Source organism: Mus caroli, unplaced genomic scaffold (assembly GCF_978045245.1).
Source record: "Mus caroli unplaced genomic scaffold, Mus_caroli_1 scaffold_13, whole genome shotgun sequence".
Taxonomy (NCBI): Eukaryota; Metazoa; Chordata; class Mammalia; order Rodentia; family Muridae; genus Mus; species Mus caroli.
In genome coordinates, this window is record NW_028227268.1 from 3,719,987 (window position 1) to 3,739,989 (window position 20,003).

The window sequence follows — 20,003 nt, forward strand, 5'->3', positions numbered from 1 at the left end:
AATCAGAGAATTTTAATTTTTCTAGCTATAATTATAAAATAAAAAGCACTTTGTCATTTGCTAAACACATTAATCACAATTGCAGAGAACCCTCCAGGCAAAAAACCATCTATCAGCTTTTTTGCCCCAAAACCAAGAGGCTGCAGACTCCTTTTCTCAAAAAAACAGTTTCTCCAGCAGGAGCCCTCCTGGCTAAAGCATGTGGCCACTCTCTTGCTAAACCAGCAGGTAAAGTTTTACCATTCTTTATTTTCAAACATGAAACACAGAACATTCAGTCATTCAGACAACGAAACAAAACACACATGAATTGACATGTAAACGGACCGGTGCACCAGACATTAGACAACACAAAGAGGGCAGAGAACTTCTGCTGTAGAGCCAGAGAGAATAAAGCAGGGTGTCCCCCGAATTCTCTCTGTCTCTGGGAGAGTTTCAAAATCCATTTTCCTCTATATATTTTACTCCTTCATTTTGAGCCGTATTCCTCTAGCCTGATGCAGTTCTCGACTGCGGACAACTGCCTGTTTCATTATTTTAAACCTTATTCCTCTCGCCTGAAACAGCTTTTAAAAGCTGCGGACAACCACTTGATTCACAGTTTCTAGTCCCACACATATTTCACTGTCAAATCCTAAGTGGAAAAAGCGCCAGGTTAGCACTGTTCCAAACTTAGCCCGTATCCTTCCGCACCTCCAGCAACACTTTTTTAAAAAATGAATTTTAAAGCCAGCGCTAGCATAAATACCTGTTGCTCACCGTGCTCAATACAATCTGATTTTTTTCCTTCCCTTGGAGCTCCATACAAGACAGCAGCGATTCCCTCAGTGTTTTCCCACCGTTCCCATGGTCCCTGGCCCGGGTGTCAATCTGTTGTATACTGGCCTGTGGCTTACAAGGACCAGGTACACCAGGGAGGCAGGCTGGGGCTGAAAGAGACTTAGAGGTTAATGGAGCCAAGATATGATTCTGTTCAAGGCCCTCCAGTTTACTATGAGAGTCTACTTATAAAAGGGGAAGGCCCATCCCCCGCAGGTCCATTCTTGGTGTCTGGAGCCAGCCTGTAGGTGATGTGCAGAATAGGATGTTCCTCCGGAATGTATCAGGTGCTTCTCAGCAGGTAGCTGTGTCTTGGAGAGAGCAGTGGTGGGTGGCAGAGCAAAAGAGCCATCTAGGTTGGAAGGCTCCACCTTAGGTAATTTCCTTCACAGTGGCAGCAAGGTCAAAGTCTGGATCAGCCTACTTCAGGGCTGAGGGAGGCTACAGTTTTACTTAGACCTGTGCTCAGCCATTGTACAGGGACATAAGGCTCAGCAGGACTACTGTCCTTGATCACCTTTCGTAGGTTGTATTCTGAAGGTACCCCAAGTGTCCTTGGCCCCACTTGTTCCTTGGTCCAAACTAAACCTTCCTGCCTGTGTCCTCTCAGATCACTCGCTGTCCCATGATCCCTTGCTACATCTCCTCCCCGGATGAGTGCCTCTGGATGGACTGGGTCACAGAGAAGAGCATCAATGGGCACCAGGCCAAGTTCTTCGCCTGCATCAAGAGAAGTGATGGTTCTTGCGCGTGGTACCGCGGGGCGGCACCCCCCAAGCAAGAGTTTCTTGACATCGAGGACCCGTAAGAAGGCTGACAGAGCCCCTGTGGCCAATTGAAAAGCCTCTGAGGGTTTAGACTGGTCCAGCTTTGACATCCCTTCCTGGAAACAGCATGAATAAAACATCAATCATCCAAGTGGGTTCACGCTAGTGTGATTCTGCCCCCTCCCCTATTTTCCCTAGACATGGTAGTGGGTCTGGAGGGACAGGCGGGCCAGGTTCCCTGCCATACCCCTTCCCTCTGCCAGCCTGAGCACTGTGTGTCTCAGTCTTTGATCCTTGCTACAGGCAGGAGTGGAGCACAGACTTGTTACCAGGTCTCTCTGGCACTGTCACGTGCAGCAGACAGGCATCAGTAAGGGTACTCTAGCACTGTTAGGGCAGAGCCTGGGAATGTGCATTTTGCATAAACTCTTGAAGGTTGTTGTAAGACTGTGTAGCCGGCCTACCAGGTCCTTTTCATCCTGAGAGTGACATGTCCCTCGTTTTCTGCAGTGGCCACCCCTCTCTCTGGCCCTTGCAAATGCTTCCCATCCCTCCTGCATCTGGTATGGACTTTCAGGACCCTGGTCTCCCTCGGGTCTAAGAATTGCCCTCCAACCAGTGGTTCATTTTTCTAGGAGTCCCAGTCAGCCCCATGAATCCACAGACTTCAGCGAATGGAAGCCCTCCCTGAGCCGTGTTTCTGGCTTCAGCAAAGTCATTACTGCAGTCCTCTCCCCTGTCTCTACCCTCAGTGAGGATCTGTGAGGTCCCATGCTGGGGGCAGGGATCTGTGGTGAGGGGTGCTTGACTGTCCTTGTTGCCACTCTCAAGCTTCCCAAGCCATTCTTCACCCCTTTCCAAGCAAGCTTCAAACATCCAGGCTGAGCAGCACAGCTCGGTTTGGCTCTCTGTCGCATCGGGCCCTGCTGCTGTTGGGGGTGCTACCAGCACTCCCTCTTTTGCACAAATTGATGATATAAAAGGCCAGTCCTAGGCACCTAGGAAAAGTCTAGTGAACTCTCCCTGCTAGATCAGTGGTTATTATGACCCTGTTGATTTCTGTAAGTGTCAGTAACTAAGCACGCAGCAGGGGAGACTTTGCGGTGGGCAGTTCTTCATACCAAGCCCCCTGAGGATGCTGTGGCTTGTTTTCAGATCCATCTCATTTTCCTAAAGGTGAATTCTCATGCATGGCTGAGAGACATGTGTATGCAGCTCTGCTTCTGTCTCTTAATGTTGTTTAAGGCCCTTATAGGGAACTGGTGTATCTACTTGCTCCTTAAAGCAATTTTTTTTCTGATGCCAGTAGGATGGGGGTTAAGACAGGCAGAACTATATCACTAACAATATAGACAGTCACTCTTCTTTCTGCCTGCGTCTTAAAAAATAAGCTGTCCCAAGGACACAAATGTATATTAACCATACATGCACGCATATGCTCACACATAAACACAGACTCTGAAGTCTGGTAGCCTGTGAATGTTCCTTTTGTAAAATGCTTCCAAAAACTCTTTGCTCCAACCCTGTCCTAAACATCAGAAACCCCAAAGAAACGGTTAAGGACTCCCCCTCAGACTCTCCCTACCCAAGCCCCCACACCAGGACCTGGCCAGCCCTTTTAAGACAGACTGGGAGGACACACAGGAGTCAGCCTGCCCCTTCCCAGGGCATTTTCATGTTGTGCAGTGATGTTCTTCCTTGGATGCTGGCCTGGACCAGCCAACGAGACCCTGCAGTCTATCCCGCCCTGCCTGTTTGCTTCCTGTGCGGTGGTATCATATGTAACAGTGCCCATTTCTGCTGACTTCTTGACATGTTCTGGTTTGTTTCTGATGTTCGCCGTGAGCGTTCTTGTGCCGTGTTGATGCCTTTCGTAGCATTAGACTTTGCACTTTTAAAAAAACAAAAATGTTGAAGCATCGAGGAAGCATCGAACCCAGAGTGGAATGCCTGGTATGGTAGCTGGCCTGGGACAGAGGGACCCTTTCTCATCTTCCTTTGAGTTCTTTGACTATCTGCTTTTCCAGCCTCCCGTCTTTTGTGTCTGGTTCAAATTATTATGAAGGAGAGAACCTCTGAGTATACCAGTTCTGAAAGACGGCCTTTCTGTTTTCCACTCATGCTGGGGTTTCTAGCCACACCAGGCTGATGAGAGGAAACCGAGCGAGCAAACGAACCTTTGGGACAAAGTGCCAGATGGCAGCTGAGCAACAGCCACTCAAATGCCTTCCCAGCAAACCAATTGCAATATATAGTTTAAGGTGTTGTTTTACTTCTGTTATATTCTAAGCCCTGGGCTTCCTCGCTTACTCCCGTCATGCCAGCAACTCGCAATATTTCAGATGACGTTTACATGGTAGCAATTTCCAAATCGCTGCCTGATGCGTAATTAAGACATATCCGTGGGCTTGCTGCATAATTTAAAGCTTTGTTGATTTTGTTTCTGTTTGAACTCTTGGTTGCGGGGAGGGGGGGTGGAACCCCATGTGCGTGCTAGAATATGAAGTCTGAGATGTACCCCCCCCCCAACACCCCACGCTGGCGATACGTGAGAGTTGTTGGAAGTCAGCAAGCCGAGCGCGCCTGATGCCCTGTATCACTCTCGACTTTTATTTTTATGAGTTTGCTCTGTCAATGGACAATAAACCATATTATCAAAGAGAAGGTTGCCTCCTTGGCTGTTTCTGAAGGGCTGAGGGATGGGGGCCAAGTCTGTACTGGCTAGAGGGAAGAAGAGTCAGAAGCAGAAGGTGTGCCTCAGTTGGCAGAGTGCTTCTTGCTTCGCAGGCATGGAGCCCTGGACTGGATCTCTAGTACTGAATACATTGAGCATAGTGGTACATGACTATAATCCTGGCATTCCAGAGGCATGAGGATTGGGAATTCAGAGCCATCCTCAGCTACATAGTCCTAGCCTGGGCTACACAAGGCTCTGTGACCCAGTAGTCTCCCTTGATGAGCCAATGAGCTTATTGGGGTTATTTACAGGGTTGTGGGTCACTCAGAGGCAGTTGCATCACTAGAAAGGTTGTCCTACTCTAGCCAATACTACATCCTTAAAAATCCCTGCTTGATTTGAAGGCAGGATCATTAGATTCTCCTCTCCCCAGCTATTGCTTACTTCTTATATAACCAGAGGAAGGAGGGGTCTTGCAAATCTTGTGACTGAAGCTTCTGAGCCTCCTCCTAGCTCTAGGAGGGAATATGTCTGCTCAGAGCCAATACCTGTACAGATGCAGTGGGATATTCGTAATGCCCCAGCAATGAGCTCTTAAGTACAGCCCCCTACCCCTGCAAAACCCTGGCGGGAAATACACTCCCAGGAAATGTACTGTCCAGTGTTTACAGCAAGTATTTCCTACTTTCTAACTTTAGTTACAAGCTCACCTCGAAGTTATCTTCAGAAAGAAACCCACTGGGTGATGGTGGTTTAATTCCAGCACTCAGGGGCAGGTGAATTTCTGAGTTTGAGACCAGCCTGGCTTGTGTAATGAGTGCCAGGCGAGCCAAGACTACACAGTGAAATCCTGTCTCAGAACCAGAAAACAAACAAAACCCAGAGTCAAGTGAACGGGCCTACTGCATAACCATAAGGACATGAGTTCAAATCCCAACACTCGTGCAATTGACGGTTTTTTGTTTTTGGGTTTTGTTTTGTTTTGTTTTTTGAGACAGGGTTTCTCTGTGTAGCCCAGGCTGTCCTGGAACTCACTTTGTAGACCAGGCTGGCCTTGAAATCAGAAATCCACCTGCCTCTGCCTCCCAAGTGCTGGGATTAAAGGCATGTGCCACCACTGCCTGGCAATTGATGGGGTCTTGTGTGCAGCCCTGTAACTCCAGGACTGCACAGGGAAGAGACAGGAATGCTCTCTGTGGCTTGCTAGCTGCAAGCCCAGCAAAATACTCTAGGTCCAGATTCAGAGGAGGCCTTACCTCAAAGAAATGAGGTGTATGCAGTAGCTAGAGAGAAAGCAGCCAGAGCAGTATGAGGAGAGATGCAACTGGAGGCTAGAGAGGAGTAGCTTGTTGTAAGTGGCCAGCCCTGTCACCTGGGGTCATGTCGATGTCTCAGCCTGAGCTTCCCCTGAGGGCCATGTCTGGGTCCGTGGCTATGCAATGGCAGGGGTCTGTATCCATGTCCCTGGCTCATATTAGCGCTATAGAATATGTGTTGTCCCTGGTCAGGGCAGCCTCTGGGTACCATACGGATGTCCAGGGACTATGTCCTGGGACTTGCCCCGCCCTCATGGGCTCTGGTGCTCTAGAGAGCTGTCTCCACCTCTCACGGGCAACAACACTAAGGAGAGCAAGAAATTGGGCCTTGAGCCTCTCAGCCAGGTAGCACCGTGGATCTGGCCCTGGTGGCAGGGTGTGGGTGAACTAGCCCTAAAGGCATGAATATGAGATCTGACACACCCCACACACTCGTCTGTCGTGGGGTGGCATGTGTGTAGAGATGATGCCCCTCTGCCACTCCATGCTCCATACCACCTTAGGCAGTTGGGAGAACTGCCCACAGGTTGTGAGTGCAAGAGCTACCCCTCCCTCACCAGCTGCAGAGGTACAGGGAGAGCAGGCCCTTCACCTCTCCTGGACAGCACAGCGGAGCTGACTCTTGTGGTGGGGGTGCAGTTGAACCTGCTGAGGGTGGAAGCATCGGAGAACTGGTCGTGTCTGCTGTGAGGTGGCATGGGTGTGGGGGTTAGTGCCCTCCCCTTGCCACTTGTGGTAGTTGGGGCAGCTGTCCTCGAAGGCATTAGAGCAGGAGAGCTAGTCCTGCTCCCTCACTGGCTATAGCAGGCCCTGAACCTTGCCTAGCTGGCCCTGTTAGCTAAGGCACAGGTGAGCCAGCCCTGAGGTTATGAGGGGTTTAAGAGCAGGAGCACTGGCCTAGTCCCTCCCAGGCTGCAGCACCTGAGAGGGTGGGCCCCACATCTTGACTGGCAGCACAGTGGAGCTGTCTCTGGAGGCGTGGGTATGGATGAGCAGGAGAGCTGGCCCTGCCTCCTTCCGATGGTGGCTTTGGGTGGCCTAGCCAGAGCAGTGCTGGAGACCTTGCCCTGGTGCTGCAGGTGAGGGAGAGCCGGCACACTGACCAGCTCAGCTACCACCCAGGCCCAGGTCCCCGGCTCCGAACTGGCCCACCCCCAAATCTTTATCATCTGCAAATGGTTGGGAAGCATGGAAAAGCCAATCCTGCTGATGCAAAGCTACAGAATCTCCTTGACACTGGGCAACAACAGGACAACCAGAGGAGACCTCGTGAGGATCCAATATCGATGGTGTCCCAGAAGCCAGAGATCTCAAACCAGACCAGTGACTCATTGCAGTGAATATTTGCAAGTGAAGGTATGTGGACAGAGGGATACACTGTGGGACACACTGTGACACACTACAGCTTCCACAATGAAATGTTTTCTATGCTGTGTGTGTGTTTGTGTGTGTGTGTGTGTGTGTGTTATTTTGAGGAAAGTTTGCAGGGGCAAAGGGTAGATATGAGGGTGTGGGGAGATGAGTGGGACTGGAGTGTATGATGTAAAACTCACAGAGGACAAATAAAAAGTTTAAAAAGAAAAAAAAAGAGAGTGAAATAAAAAGGTTGGGGGCAGAACTCAGTGGTGGAGGGCACGGTCATTGCCCCGTGAGAAGTGGGCATCTGTGATGGGAAGGGTTGCTGAGAGACAAAATGTTGTGAGTGTGTGAGTGGGCATGAGGTATGTGTGAGCATGAACTGCAGAGAATCGAGTGCAGGGAGCACGTGGCCGTGAAGACTGGGGATGTGTGGCATGTATTACAGATGTCTGATAAGGAGCGTGCATGTGGAGATCTGGGCAGCAGCAATCCCTGGGGACAACATACGGAGAGAGTGGATCCCACCCAGCCACATTCTGGAAAAGGACCCTACCAGCCTGGGAACAAGCTGGCCAGGGGCCCGGGGTAGTCCAAAGGGACAAAATGTAAGGACCTAGGAGCCCAGGTGGTACCTGTCTAATGAGTTGACAACAGGAATCCCCTTAAGCCCTCGGGGTGGACTGATGTATCTCAAAGAGAAAGGGACCGCCGAATGACTGAAGCTCGGATCCCCACCCAGTATGGTGGGAGGGCACTAAATAAATACACATTGATAGCACAAAACAAAATGGAAAACACAGACATCTTTGTCCTGGCTGTAGAGAAGAGTCCCACAGCAACCTTGGAGCTTGCTGAGGTCCTCAGGGGTGCCCTCCTGGCCTCTGCCTGCCTTGCTGAGAAACACTACCATTCAGGAAAGTTGTTTTACTGCATCTTGGTGGTGGTGGTGGTGGTGGTGGTGGTGGTGGTGGTGGTTGTTACAAGGTTGACAAATGCCTAGGTGAGGTATCCACTTCAGATCCCAATCCGTAACAGTAGCATAAGAAACAGTCTCTATCCCCCCAATCCGTAACAGTAGCATAAGAAACAGTCTCTATCCCCCCCAATCCATAACAGTAGCATAAGAAACAGTCTCTATCCCCACCCCCACCCCCAGTGATTGAACCTAGCCGTATAGGCTTTTATTTGCCTTAAATGGAACAACAGTATTAATAGGCAATGACCACCCTGAACCTGTTCCTGTCTGCCCAGCTGCTGTCTCTAAGGACCTGGGGCCCTGGTCCTATCTGCACGGGTAGGGAAGATGGCAAGTGCCACTGTTGTCCCTAAGGATCTGGGACTCTAAGGACTGTTCATATAAAGTGAGGATGTTCTAAGTCAGTAGCCAGGGTCCAGGCTTTCAGTGCATGCCACACTGTATGATGTGTGGGTGCTACAGGGAAAAGGCTGGGGGCTGTAAAGTCCATCTGAATGGGGTGGGGCTCCGGTGGCACTCCAGGATGGAGCACAGGCTCAGGCAAGGTGAGTTCCGACCCGAAGCAGAGAGCACGTTGTGCCTGGTTGGTACCATTGCCCGTGAATGGCAACTTCAAGGCAGTGGAAGGTCACATGGATGATTCTGCATATGGGAAAAGTCAGTTGCTATGGCAACTCAGGGACAAGGTGACCCCTTAGCTTGCTGGGGCTGCAGGGAGCCTACAGCTAAGCTGGCAGAGTTAATGCAATTTGGCATAGCTGTCTCACATGCAGAGACACCAGCAGTGTTTAGGATGGAGGGAGGGTCTTAGTTATCTCTCTCTCTCTCTCTCTCTCTCTCTCTCTCTCTCTCTCTCTCTCTCTCTCTCTCTCTCTTTTGGTTTTTCGAGACAGGGTTTCTCTGTGTAGCCCTGGCTGTCCTGGAACTCACTCTGTAGACCAGGCTGGCATCGAACTCAGAAATCCACCTACCTCTGCCTCTGCCTCCCGAGTGCTGGGATTAAAGGCGTGCGCCACCACGCCCGGCTTAGTTACTTTTCTATTGCCATGAAGAGAGATCACAATCAAGGCAACTTATAAAAGAAAGCATTTAATTTGGGATCTCACGGTTCGGGGGGGGGGGGGGGTTTAGCGTCCATTGCCGTGTATGGCAAGGCAAGTAGGCATGGTGCTCAGGCAGTAGCTGAGAGCTTATATCTGGTCCACAATCAGGAGGTAGAGAGAGCTCTAACTGGGTATGGCATGGACTTCTGAGGTCTCCAACACAAAGCCACACCTCCAAATCCTTCCCAAAGAGTTCCACCAAAGCTGGCGATGTGGCTTTCAAGTATGTGGGCTCATGGAGGGCATTCTTATTCAAGCTGCCATAGGGGGTGTTAGATTTTGCATTTTTTTCATTTATTTTGGTGTGGTGTGGAGTGGTGTGGTATGTGAGTGTGTGGTGTTTGTGTGTGTGTGTGTGTGTGTGTGTGTGTGCGTGCACACATGCACTCACCTGTGAAGGCCAGAGGTTGACATCAGGGTGTCTTTCTCAGTTGTTTCTCTATCTTATATTTTGAAGCCAGGGGTCTCTCTGAACCTGGGGCTTGCATTTCAGTTAGACTGGCTGACATTAGGAACACCTGGGATCTTATCCCCCCGCCCCCCCCCCCCAGTGCTGGCGTTACAGACATGTTCCACAGAATCTAGCTTTTATATGGGTGTTTGAGAATCTACACTCAGGTTCTCATGCTGACCCAATAGGGACTTTACCCATGGAGCCATTGCCCCAGTTCCTGTCGTGGTGTTTGGAGACATCTTCCAACATGCAAGGGCCATGATTTGGAGGGAGGGAGTGGGTCCACTTTGCACTGACTTTCAAGGCAGGGAGCAGACCAAGTAACTTTTGGGCAACATTACTACTCTATCAATACATCTTTTTTCCCAAGTTAAATCTAATTCTATAAATTTAGAGTATAGATTTAAAACAAATGTGTCCCTCTGGGGAGTGTGGCTCACATCTTTAATCCCTGCAGGCAAATCTCTGTGAGTTCGAGGCCAGCCTGATCTGCAGAGCAAGTTTGAGGACAGCCAGGACCACACAGTGAGAAAAGCAACAGTGAAGCTTGTTTCTTCCTTTACAGCATCTCTCCTGGGCTCTCTTTTATGATTCAAAGATTGTTCAGTTGTCTCATCCAAAAATATCTTGCTTTGAATTTTGTCTCTTCCAAAACATTTATCTACAGTGTTCCTGAAACATGCTATTTCCAGAGACACGATGGCCTCTGGTTCTTGCAAGTCATGGTAGGGACAGACAAGATGTCCACAGGATATTCCAAACAAATGACAGGGAAGTAAGGAATCCAGGGAGACTTCTACAAGTGGGCAGTGCCTGAGTCAAGGGTTGAGAGGCAGGGGGAAGGGGAATCCCTTGCCAAAGACCAGCTTGATCCTAGAGCAGGGGTGTCTGTTTGGGGCAGAGATGGAGAGTTTGGATTTGCTGTGAGGAGTCCAGAATTTAGTGTCTTGAGGCTGAGGTCAACTTGCAAAGCAGGAGGCAGCTGAGAGGCTCTCTCAGCTTCTCAGTCAGCAACGGAGGCAGGGAGCAGTTTCAGTCAGGGGGGCCATGCAGTCAAGGGTGAGCTATAAACGTTAACATGAATTTGGTCTCATGTAGACCAGGCTGGTGTTGGATTCGCTATGTAGCTGAGGGTGACCTTGAGCTCCTGATTCTCCTGCCTCGACCTGAATGTATCTGCTACCGCCACCCGCTGCTTAAATATGGGGTTCTGTTTGGCACCTGAGCAATGCGTTTGGCAGTTCTACTAATATATTGGTGAACTTGGTGAGGAACTTTTCTGTCTTTGTTTTTATTTCATGTGTATGGGTACTTTGCCTGCATGTATGTCTGTGTACCTGTATGCACGGCTGATGTTGCAGAGACCAGAAGGATGCCCTGGAAATGGAGTTACAGTTCTTAGCTGCCATGTAATGGGGCTTGGAATTGAACCCAGGTCTTCTGCCAGAGCCATCTCTCCAGTCCCAGGCAAGGGATCCTTAAGCAACTGTCCTTGCCCCTCCCCCAATACTCGATTACTGTTGGTGGTGGCAGGTGGGCCATCTGTTTTAATTTATTTTAATCCTGATTGACAGTGAAGTGGCTCCCATTTGTATCCTTGGCTGTCTGCCCACTCCGTTCTTCAAGGACGACGAGATGAGAACTTGGTGACTGGAGGTCTTGCCTGCCTCTTTACAAGTGTATACTACACATGCAGAAGAAACTGCAAGTAACCAAATTGATGTCATAGAGGATTTACTGATAGATTCGCTCAGGATGCATTGTGTAGAATCTAGCCTGTGCTGCCTCCAAAACACTCCAAAGATAAGTAGTGTGTAACCAGGCTTACTAAGAAATAAGCAAAACCAACTAAGCCAGGATGTAAACGTTTACCTGGATGGACCTGTCATCAGACCCACCCACAAAGAACATGCTTTTATCAGGAAGCTCAAGGGGGCAGTGCAGGGTCACAGCTGCCACTAAGACATGGTCTACCATTAAGTTCCCTGGGTTATTAGGAAAAGCACAATTCTGCCAGGCGGGCACGATGAAGCTGGTAACAACTATTTGAAAGACAACAATGATGTACTTAATAAATAATCCTAGCCAAGTACTAGTGGTGCACACCGTTAATCCTCGCACTGGGGAGGCTAAGCCAGGTGGATCACTGAGTTCTGGGCCAGCCTGGGCTACAGAATGAGTACCAGAACAGCCAAGGCTACATATGAAAACCCAGTCTCAAGAAGACTAAAACAAAAGGAAGGAAGGAAGGAAGGAAGGAAGGAAGGAAGGAAGGAAAGAAGGAAGGAAGGAAGGGAGGGAGGGAGGGAGGCAGGGAGGGAGGGAGAGAGGGAGGAAGGAAAGAAAGAAGGAAAGAAAGAAAGAGTCCTTACAATAACTGTGCTGAATGAATCTACCATCTGCCCAAATGGTCAGAGTTAAGTTTTCCATCTCTATTTAAATTATTCAATATGTAATCTGGGTTCTGTGACTAAAAGAGATTTACAAGTGTCAAGTATGCACAATGCACAACCCTACCGTGTCTATAAGTTAATAAGACCTTCTTCTGTTTGAGTCTGGCTCTTCCTTGGGCATTGGCCACATCCAGTTTCATGTAAAAGTATGTTCTTTACAGATCTCTAAGTGTGCAGAGTGATTTCTCGCTGAGAAGGCATTACATTTCTATAACACCACTGCACCAGGGGGTGGGGGGCATCTGGGGATTGCATGTATTTATTTTTATTTATTTATTTTTTTTGAGACAGGGCTTCTCTGTGTATCCTTGACTCTCTGGAACTCACTCTGTAGACCAGGCTGGCCTTGAATTTAGAGATCTGCCTGCCTCTGCCTCCTGAGTGGGATTAAAGGTGTGTACCACTACCACCCAGCCTGGGGACTGAATTTATTACCTGCCAACTGAGCTACTGACTCTGAATTTTATTTATTTATTTATTTTTGCCCCCACAGATCAAGCCTCCAAGTAAGAGAAATTTCCAAAGTAACAGGCTAATTAGAACAACATCTGAGGCCGGGCGCGGTGGCGCACGCCTTTAATCCCAGCACTTGGGAGGCAGAGGCAGGTGGATTTATGAGTTGGAGGCCAGCCTGGTCTACAGAGTGAGTTCCAGGACAGCCAGGGCTATACAGAGAAACCCTGTCTCGAAAAAAACAAAAAACAAAAACAACAACAACAAAAAGAACAACATCTGGATAAAAACCTAGGTCTTATGCCAGGTGCCAGCTCCCACACAGGAAGCATGGTGAAACAGTGAATTCCCCAGGAACTGTATCAGGCTCGGGACAGCAAAAGCAGTAATTCATTGTATCCAGCCTAGAACAGTGGGTTTATAGAGCCAGCTCCAGCCAGACACAAAGAGTGGTCAGAGAACAAAGAAGTCAGTCTAAAGAGGGAGGATTCTGGGACTGGAACGATGTCTCAATAGTTAATAGCCCCTACTTCTCTTACAGAGTACCAGAGTTTGGTTCCCAGCCCTCACACTGGGAGCTCACAACTTAGAGCTGCCTGTAATTCCAGTTCTAAGAGAGGATGGGACACCAAGGCCTCCACAGGCACCTGCACTCAGATATTCTTCCCCTATACATACGTAATTAAAAATCTTTTTAAAACTAAGAGAACTTTTTTTTTTCTAATTTACGTCTTATGTGTCTGCCACGTGTAGAGTTATGAGATTTTGAACCACCACTGCATGGGTGCTGGGAAGTCCTTGGAAAGAACGACAAGCCGTCTTAACCTCTGAGACATCTTTCTAGCTCTAAAAGGGACATTGGTATAGGCTAACAGGATTTGGTCTTTGACATCACTACCCCATCAGCCCCCACCCCCACCCTGCCCCCTTTTTTAAAGACAAGGTTCTTCTACGCAGTCCAGAAGACATTCTCCAATGATCCTCCAGCCTCGGCCACTTAAGTTAAGCGGTGGAGTGGCTTTTGCTTGATTTATCTATAGCCAGCATCTCAAGGATCCCAGGGATGACGTTTAAGTTCTGATCATCCCCCACCCCCTCCACTCCTCAGAGTTGCAGAAACTGCTTTTTTGTGCCACAGCGCCTGCTTCATGCAGTGATGGATGGAACCCAGGGCCTCATTCCATGCCCGGCTTGCTAGGTTTTTTTTGTTTGTTTGTTTTGTTTTGTTTGTTTTTTCAAAAGGACGCCAGCAGGTAAGAACTAACTAACGGTGAATCTTCAAAGCCTCGGTGGCTTGCCCTGAATGTGAGCCCTGAGCTCCTCGCCGCAGCACACTGGGCCTGCGCACTGGCAATGTCAGGCACGCAAGCGGAAGTGACGCCACTCGCGTACACCGCGGGAACCACGCCAGACCGCAGCAGGGTCTCTGGACTCCGGGTCGCTTCCGGAGATTTTAGCTCTACGCGCTTGCGTCATCGCGTAGACTGGTAGGCCTGCGAGGCGGAGGGGTGACGGGTGCGTCGCGAATAGCAGAGAAGGGCGGGTCCAGGGAGACAAGTCGGCGTTAGCTCCGCCTCTTAAGGCGACGGTGCCCTTCACGCGGACCCAGGGAGCACATTGCAGTGCGGCTCCTTTAAACGTCTTGGTGACACGTGTGTGAGGCTCTGGAGGCCCGGATGGTGCGCATGCTGGCCCGGCCCGGATCGGACGCTGGTGCTGCGCGGGCCTTCCGCGGGTTCCCGAGAGGCCTAGGAGGTCGAGGTCGGCGCGGCGGAGCGTAGGAGCTTCCGCGGGGCTTGGGACGAGGAGGGTACGCGTTCTGCCCGCGGGTTTTGGGGACTCCAGCGAAGGCTGACAGGTGCGTGCGTAGCCGGCGAGGGCACGGGGGAACGCGGAAAGAACATCGGACGCAAGGGACGCGGATCGCGGGGAAGGACAGGGCGTGTAAGGGGCGTAGGGCAACACTGGAGAAGGTTGGGGTGCGAGGGACTTGGAGGAACAAGGGATGCTAGGGACTCCGAGGAAGGGACAGGTGATGTGAGGGGTGCCTGTAAACCCTAGAGTAGCCTGGGAATTGCATCAGTCTCTCTTCATCCCGGGGAGCTTCTGGAACGTGGGGTCGCTGGGATCCTCGGTTGTTCTCTCAGAGCGGGTTTTCCTTTGAAGGTTCCCGGAGCTGCAAATCTTAGGGTGGAGGTAGAGCTGTAGTCCATCTTATAGACTAGGGCAGGGTCAGATCCTTAACGCGGATCCACACCGAAATGTAATAGCAGGATAGCATTCTAACCAAAATGCCCATTGCTTATGGTGTGTGATTGTGTGTGCGCGCGCGAGCCTGCCTGCGTCTGTGGCGTGACCCTTGGTGATGGAGATTGTGGAATAGCATCCTAAGACAGGGAGGGATATACCTCGGCACCTTGGATGCCTGCGGATGCCAAAGAGCATGTGTTCAACTGTTCCCTGGCTCGGAATGCTCTGCGGTGGGATGCCTTGGAGGCCCCAGCTCTGTCTTCGCCAGCATGTAAGTGACCCTGAGAATCTGACTTGAGAATTTCTTGGAAAACAGCTTAAAGAGCTGAAGGAAATGCTTTGTCTAAATGACATCTGTCAGAAGGGAGGAGCCAGACTCGAGTTCAGAATTAGATATGTAAATTGGGCGCGCAGAGTACCCTAGTCCTTGAGAGACCTGGGTCGAGGAAGCATCCCGGTGGGCCTGAGAGTCACACGTGCTGCGTGTGCATGTTAGAGGGTTTGCTGGGAATTACAAGAACAGTTTTCTCCTACATCACATAGCCGTGTCTTCCAGGTAGAATGATAGACGCTTTCCTGCTATAGCTTCAAAAATGATCTTGGCTGAGGAGCCTGCCTTGATCCTAAGGCCCTTGTGGCAAATGCCTTTGGGTTTGTGTTCCCATTTGCTCATCCCTGAACCATGTTGGGCCAGGACAAAGTTCTCACCTCCCCGTGGGGAGGCATGTGTGGTTTTGAAAATGATGTTTGTGTGGTGGGGGTTTTCAGAAGCCAGGCCACCTCCCATCTGCATTCTGTTGGGGGTGGGGGCGTTGGTTAGATGGAGTTCTGAGGCATTCTGCAAGGCAACCTGGGAATGAAGAGGTGAACCAAGATTGGTCAGGCAGTTGTCTTAAGCCCTTGATGGTGGCATTGTGCTGATTGTACCATCCTTTGCATCTTGTGTGTGTTTAAATGGATGGAAAATGCTCTTAACTTTATGGCGCCAGCCGGGCGTGGTGGCGCACACCTTTAATCCCAGCACTTGGGAGGCAGAAGCAGTCAGATTTCTGAGTTCGAGGCCAGCCTGGTCTACAAAGTGAGTTCCAGGACAGCCAGGACTACTCAGAGAAACCCTGTCTCGAAAAACCAAAAAAGGAAAAAAAGCCCCTTTATGGGGCCAAGTTGACCGTGGTGGGAATTGAAGAAAACGATTATAGTTAGAAAATTAGGATTTCACATATTTAAAAAAAAAAAAAAAAAACACCTTCCTGGTTAATGAAAGGGGAAAAAAAGTTTGAGGTTTTTAGCTATTCTTCTCAACTTGTAACTTTGGACATGTTATTCAGACTGAAGTTGCCCTGTGTGTGTGTGTGTGTGTGTGTATGTAGTGTGAGGGTTGTGATGTAGAACAGAGGGTGGTGTGTTCATGTCATAACTACAGTGATCTGTTAGCACTGTGTCCTCTGGACTCACTGTGAATTTAGCATGGAGAGGGATTTTTTTGTTTTTAAAGACAAAGTCTCACTACAGAGCCCAGGCTGGCCTTGAATGCTTGGTCCTCCTGTCTCAGCTTCTTGAATGTTGGGATTAGAGGAAAGCATCTCTGTGCCTTGTTACCTTTAACCTTGATGATAACCGTTTTTTCCTGGTACAAGGTCACAGTTCACACAAGAAAGCCACTAAAGAGACAGCAGGAGAAGCCACTCACGGGTGACAGTCTCGTTCTTCACCCTCCAGGTGCTGGCCTGTTCTGGACTCTACACTTGGCAGTGTTGGTGACTGAGCAGGCTGAAGTCCAGGGGAACGCCTTCCGGGTCAGTTCCGTCCCTCCCTTGAGAACCCGGTTCCCTTACCTGCTGCAGAGAGAAGCAGCAGCCAGGCACGGGCACCCCAGGTAAGCCCGGAGGTATCCTTGTCTCTTTATTTCTTCCAGGGACCAGAATCTGGCAATGACTGTTCTGTGAGTAAAAGTCTTGATAAGTCCCCACCACAGAAGACTTTGCCATTCTTGTGTCAGGGGACTGGTGCTTAATTTCTTTGTTTTTGTTTATTTTGGGGTAAAGAAACCTCAGCTACCTGTGTACCTGATTCTTGGGTAGTCAGGGTTGTGGATATCATTTGTCTGATGTAAGCCAGCAGTTTCAGGAAATGTATTTTTCTAACTGTGACTCAAACAGCTAACGGTAGCCAGATGGGTTGAGAGTTAGGAAGTAGACAGGATGGGGGTGCAGGTGTGGCTGTTAAGTGATGAGGCAGCTTCTCTCTGTTACAGTTTCTGTGCTCTTGTCCTGGTAAACTGTGCTTCTGTTAGGGCCTGCTGTGCAGCAGGCATCCTGGCTGACGGATCAATCGCTATAGCCACCTTCCCAGCTATGTCCCTGAAGCTGTAGCTTAAGGGGGCGGGGACACACAGGCCTACAACTCTTGAAGCCTAAGTCCCTGCCGCCCACTTAGCTTTTCTTCTCGACATCTTCACTCAAGTTGAAAGAGAGACTGACTGTCTGGGTGCGTGTCTATCTAGATCTGGGTCTGTGTGTGCTATGTGTGGTTTTTGTGTATGTTTGATTGAGTTGTGGTTATACTCTGTAGCCCAGGCTGGCCTGGAATTTGCGGCAGTCCTCCTGCCTCAGCCTCTCAGGTGCCAGGGAGTAAGGCAGCGTTGAGTAGCCATGCTCACAGCTGAGAGAGACAGTCTCTATATTCACTGCCTCAAAGAAACAGTGGCCAAGTGCAAGGTCAATGTTCACAGCAGCTACGTGAGAAAAAAATGAAAGGGTGAAATTGATTTTTACATTTTATTTGAACCAATATAGGTAAGATATTGTCATCTCCATGCGTGCCATTCGAGAAGCTGGGATGCTTCGTGTTGTGTTAAATAAAGCATGGAAACACTGTGGAAACACTAGAAGAGGGCATTGGGTCCCCTGCAGTAGTGAGTGTGGCCCCTGAGCTCTCTAAAAGCACAGAGAGGCCTGTATCGACACGTTTGGCCATCTGGCTTACAAGCTGATTCATTTGCACACTGGTGTGTGAGTGTGGGTGTGTGTGTGTGTGTGTACACATGTACGAGTGAACCCTGGCTGGCCTGGAACTGTAAGGCAGGCTGGTGTCCCCATCACGAACACCCACTTAGAACTGCCTCCCAAGTTTGGGATTAAAGGTGTGTGGACTCCTAGCTAAGGTTTCTTTCTTTTAAGTTTAATTTTTAATTCTGCATGTGTGTGTGTTTATGGATACGTGCGTGCAGGTGCCCGTGAATTCTAGAAGAGGGCGTTGGGTCCCCTTCAGCCTGCTATGAGTGGCTGTCAGCTGCGTGACTACACTCTGAAAGAGCAATGTGTGCTCAGAGCTGTCTCCACTGCCCCTCCCCCAATTCGGTTTTCACATTTATTGTGTAACCGGAGTGTGTGAGAATTGGAAGTCACTCCAGTCACCACACGCAGAGTTGCTTGCTGTGCCTTTAGCTGCCCCTGTGCACTTGGGGTCCTGATGGCTGCTGTGTGAGCAAGCAGAGGTCATGTGCTTGTTCCAGGAGGTAGCTGGTCACAGGTCTGGGGTCCTTCCCACCCACCCCCGCAGGAATGCGCCATGCCGATAGTCGATAAGCTGAAGGAGGCTCTCAAGCCTGGCCGCAAGGACTCTGCCGAGGATGGGGACCTGGGCAGGCTGCTGGCAGCCTCAGCTAAGAAGGTGCTTCTGCAGAGGATTGAGTTCGAGCCGGCCAGCAAGAGCTTCTCCTACCAGCTGGAGGCCTTGAAGAGCAAATATGTGCTGTTGAACGCCAGGGCTGAGGGAGCCAGTCGCCACAGGAGCGGAGATGAACTCCAGGCCAGGAAACCAGGTACTGGGGGGCTGTGTTGACCAAGGGTATAGCCCTTGTTGGCAGCTGGGGTGGTTTGGGGTTCCCAGGGGTCAGTGGGCTACAGTAGTAGATGTCATGATGCAGAGCGAGTAGGGAGGATGGCTGTGGATTTGGACGTTCCTTGTACCTGACCCCCCCCCCCCCCATGTTTAATGAAGTCAGAAAGTAGGTCCTGGGGTCTGGGAAATGGCTTAATGGAGAAAGCATTAGTTGTGTGAGCCTGGTCACCCAGAGTCTACAGCCTGAACCCAACATCAGATCTGGGTGCTGCTGCAGTACCTCTGTAACCTCAACACCTACAGTGAGATGGGAAGAGGAGACAGACAGGAGGACCCCAGGATGCTCCCGGGCAAGCACCAGATAGGATTGGAGACTCTGCCTCAGAGTGGAGGGAATGAACTCTAGGACTTGCCCTCTCACCCCAGCCTCACACATGGGCCTTCCACTCCCGTTACACTCACATAACTGTTTAGGGTTGAAAAGAAAGTGGAGTTGAAAATACAGAGGTCAGACAGGTCCCCGGCACACAGTGCGGTGCAGGGCGCTCGCCTGCCGCCGGGACTCATCCGCAGGGGGTCTTGAGCTCTGCACTGAGCAGGCACCAGGTCCTGGGATAGCCTGCTCTCCTCGAGCTCCCTCAGCTCTTTCTCTTCCAGGCATCGAGCGTGTATCTGGAAGTGGAGGCGACGGAGTCCCTGCCCCGCAGAAAGTGCTCTTCCCTGTGGAGCGTCTGTCCCTCCGGTGGGAGCGCGTTTTCCGAGTTGGCGCAGGGCTGCACAACCTGGGAAACACCTGCTTCCTCAACTCCACCATCCAGTGCTTGACCTACACACCACCTCTGGCCAACTACTTGCTCTCCAAGGAGCACGCACGGAGCTGTGAGTGGGGCTTACTGTGGGGGCTGGGCTTTGCTGTGAGTCAGCTGAACTCGTTAACACTGGCTAGATAAGCCCCTGTGCAAGAGGGGCCGGCATTCTGTTCGAGTGATGTTCAGGGGGATTTTGCCTGCTATAGTATGGGCAGGCCATTGATGGGTCTCACTCAGGTAGGGTCATGTTCTCTAGAGAGGTAAAAGGTCACCTCTACACTGTGTCTGTTCAACTGTCTTACGTGTTTGCTGGACCAGTATGCTTTATCTATATCCCAAGACAGGCCCCAGAGTAGAACTGGGTGAAGTAGCTGGAGCCTGGGGTAGCAGTTTACAACATTTGTTGCTCTGGCTGAAGACCTAGATTTGATTCTTGGCATTTACGTGGCAGCTCACAAGATCCTTTCTCTGGGACCTGACACCCTCTTTGACCACCGGACATGCATGTGATAAACATATATACATGAAGACAAAATACTCTGGTTTTTTTTTTCTTTTTTGGTTTTTCGAGACAGGGTTTCTTTGTCCAGACTGTCCTGGAGCTCACTCTGTAGACCAGGCTGGCCTCAAACTCAGAAATCTGCCTGCCTCTGCCTCCCAAGTGCTGGGATTAAAGGCATGTGCCACCAACGTCCAGCTAGGATAAAGTTTAAAAAGCCCCCAA

General features: G+C 50.2%; 2 protein-coding genes and 1 pseudogene across 2 annotated transcripts in view; 2 read left to right on the top strand and 1 right to left on the bottom strand.

The window, feature by feature from the left end:
• Timp2 (TIMP metallopeptidase inhibitor 2) overlaps positions 1 to 4,250 on the top strand; it is a 51,165-nt gene extending 46,915 nt beyond the window's left edge. Inside the window, exon 5 of the mRNA XM_021175582.3 lies at positions 1,430 to 4,250. Coding sequence (XP_021031241.1) covers positions 1,430 to 1,627 — 198 coding nt within the window. The 3' untranslated portion in view covers positions 1,628 to 4,250. The remainder of the gene's footprint in view (positions 1 to 1,429) is intronic.
• Positions 4,251 to 13,641: 9,391 nt separating this feature from the next.
• Positions 13,642 to 14,457, bottom strand: LOC147001364 (uncharacterized; annotated as a pseudogene).
• The window catches only part of Usp36 (ubiquitin specific peptidase 36), a 31,094-nt gene continuing 25,124 nt past the window's right edge, over positions 14,034 to 20,003 (top strand). Inside the window, exons 1-4 of the mRNA XM_021177341.2 lie at positions 14,034 to 14,235; positions 16,347 to 16,503; positions 18,189 to 18,450; positions 19,128 to 19,349. Of these exons, the coding sequence (XP_021033000.1) occupies positions 18,198 to 18,450; positions 19,128 to 19,349 (475 nt within the window). The 5' untranslated portion in view covers positions 14,034 to 14,235; positions 16,347 to 16,503; positions 18,189 to 18,197. The remainder of the gene's footprint in view (positions 14,236 to 16,346; positions 16,504 to 18,188; positions 18,451 to 19,127; positions 19,350 to 20,003) is intronic.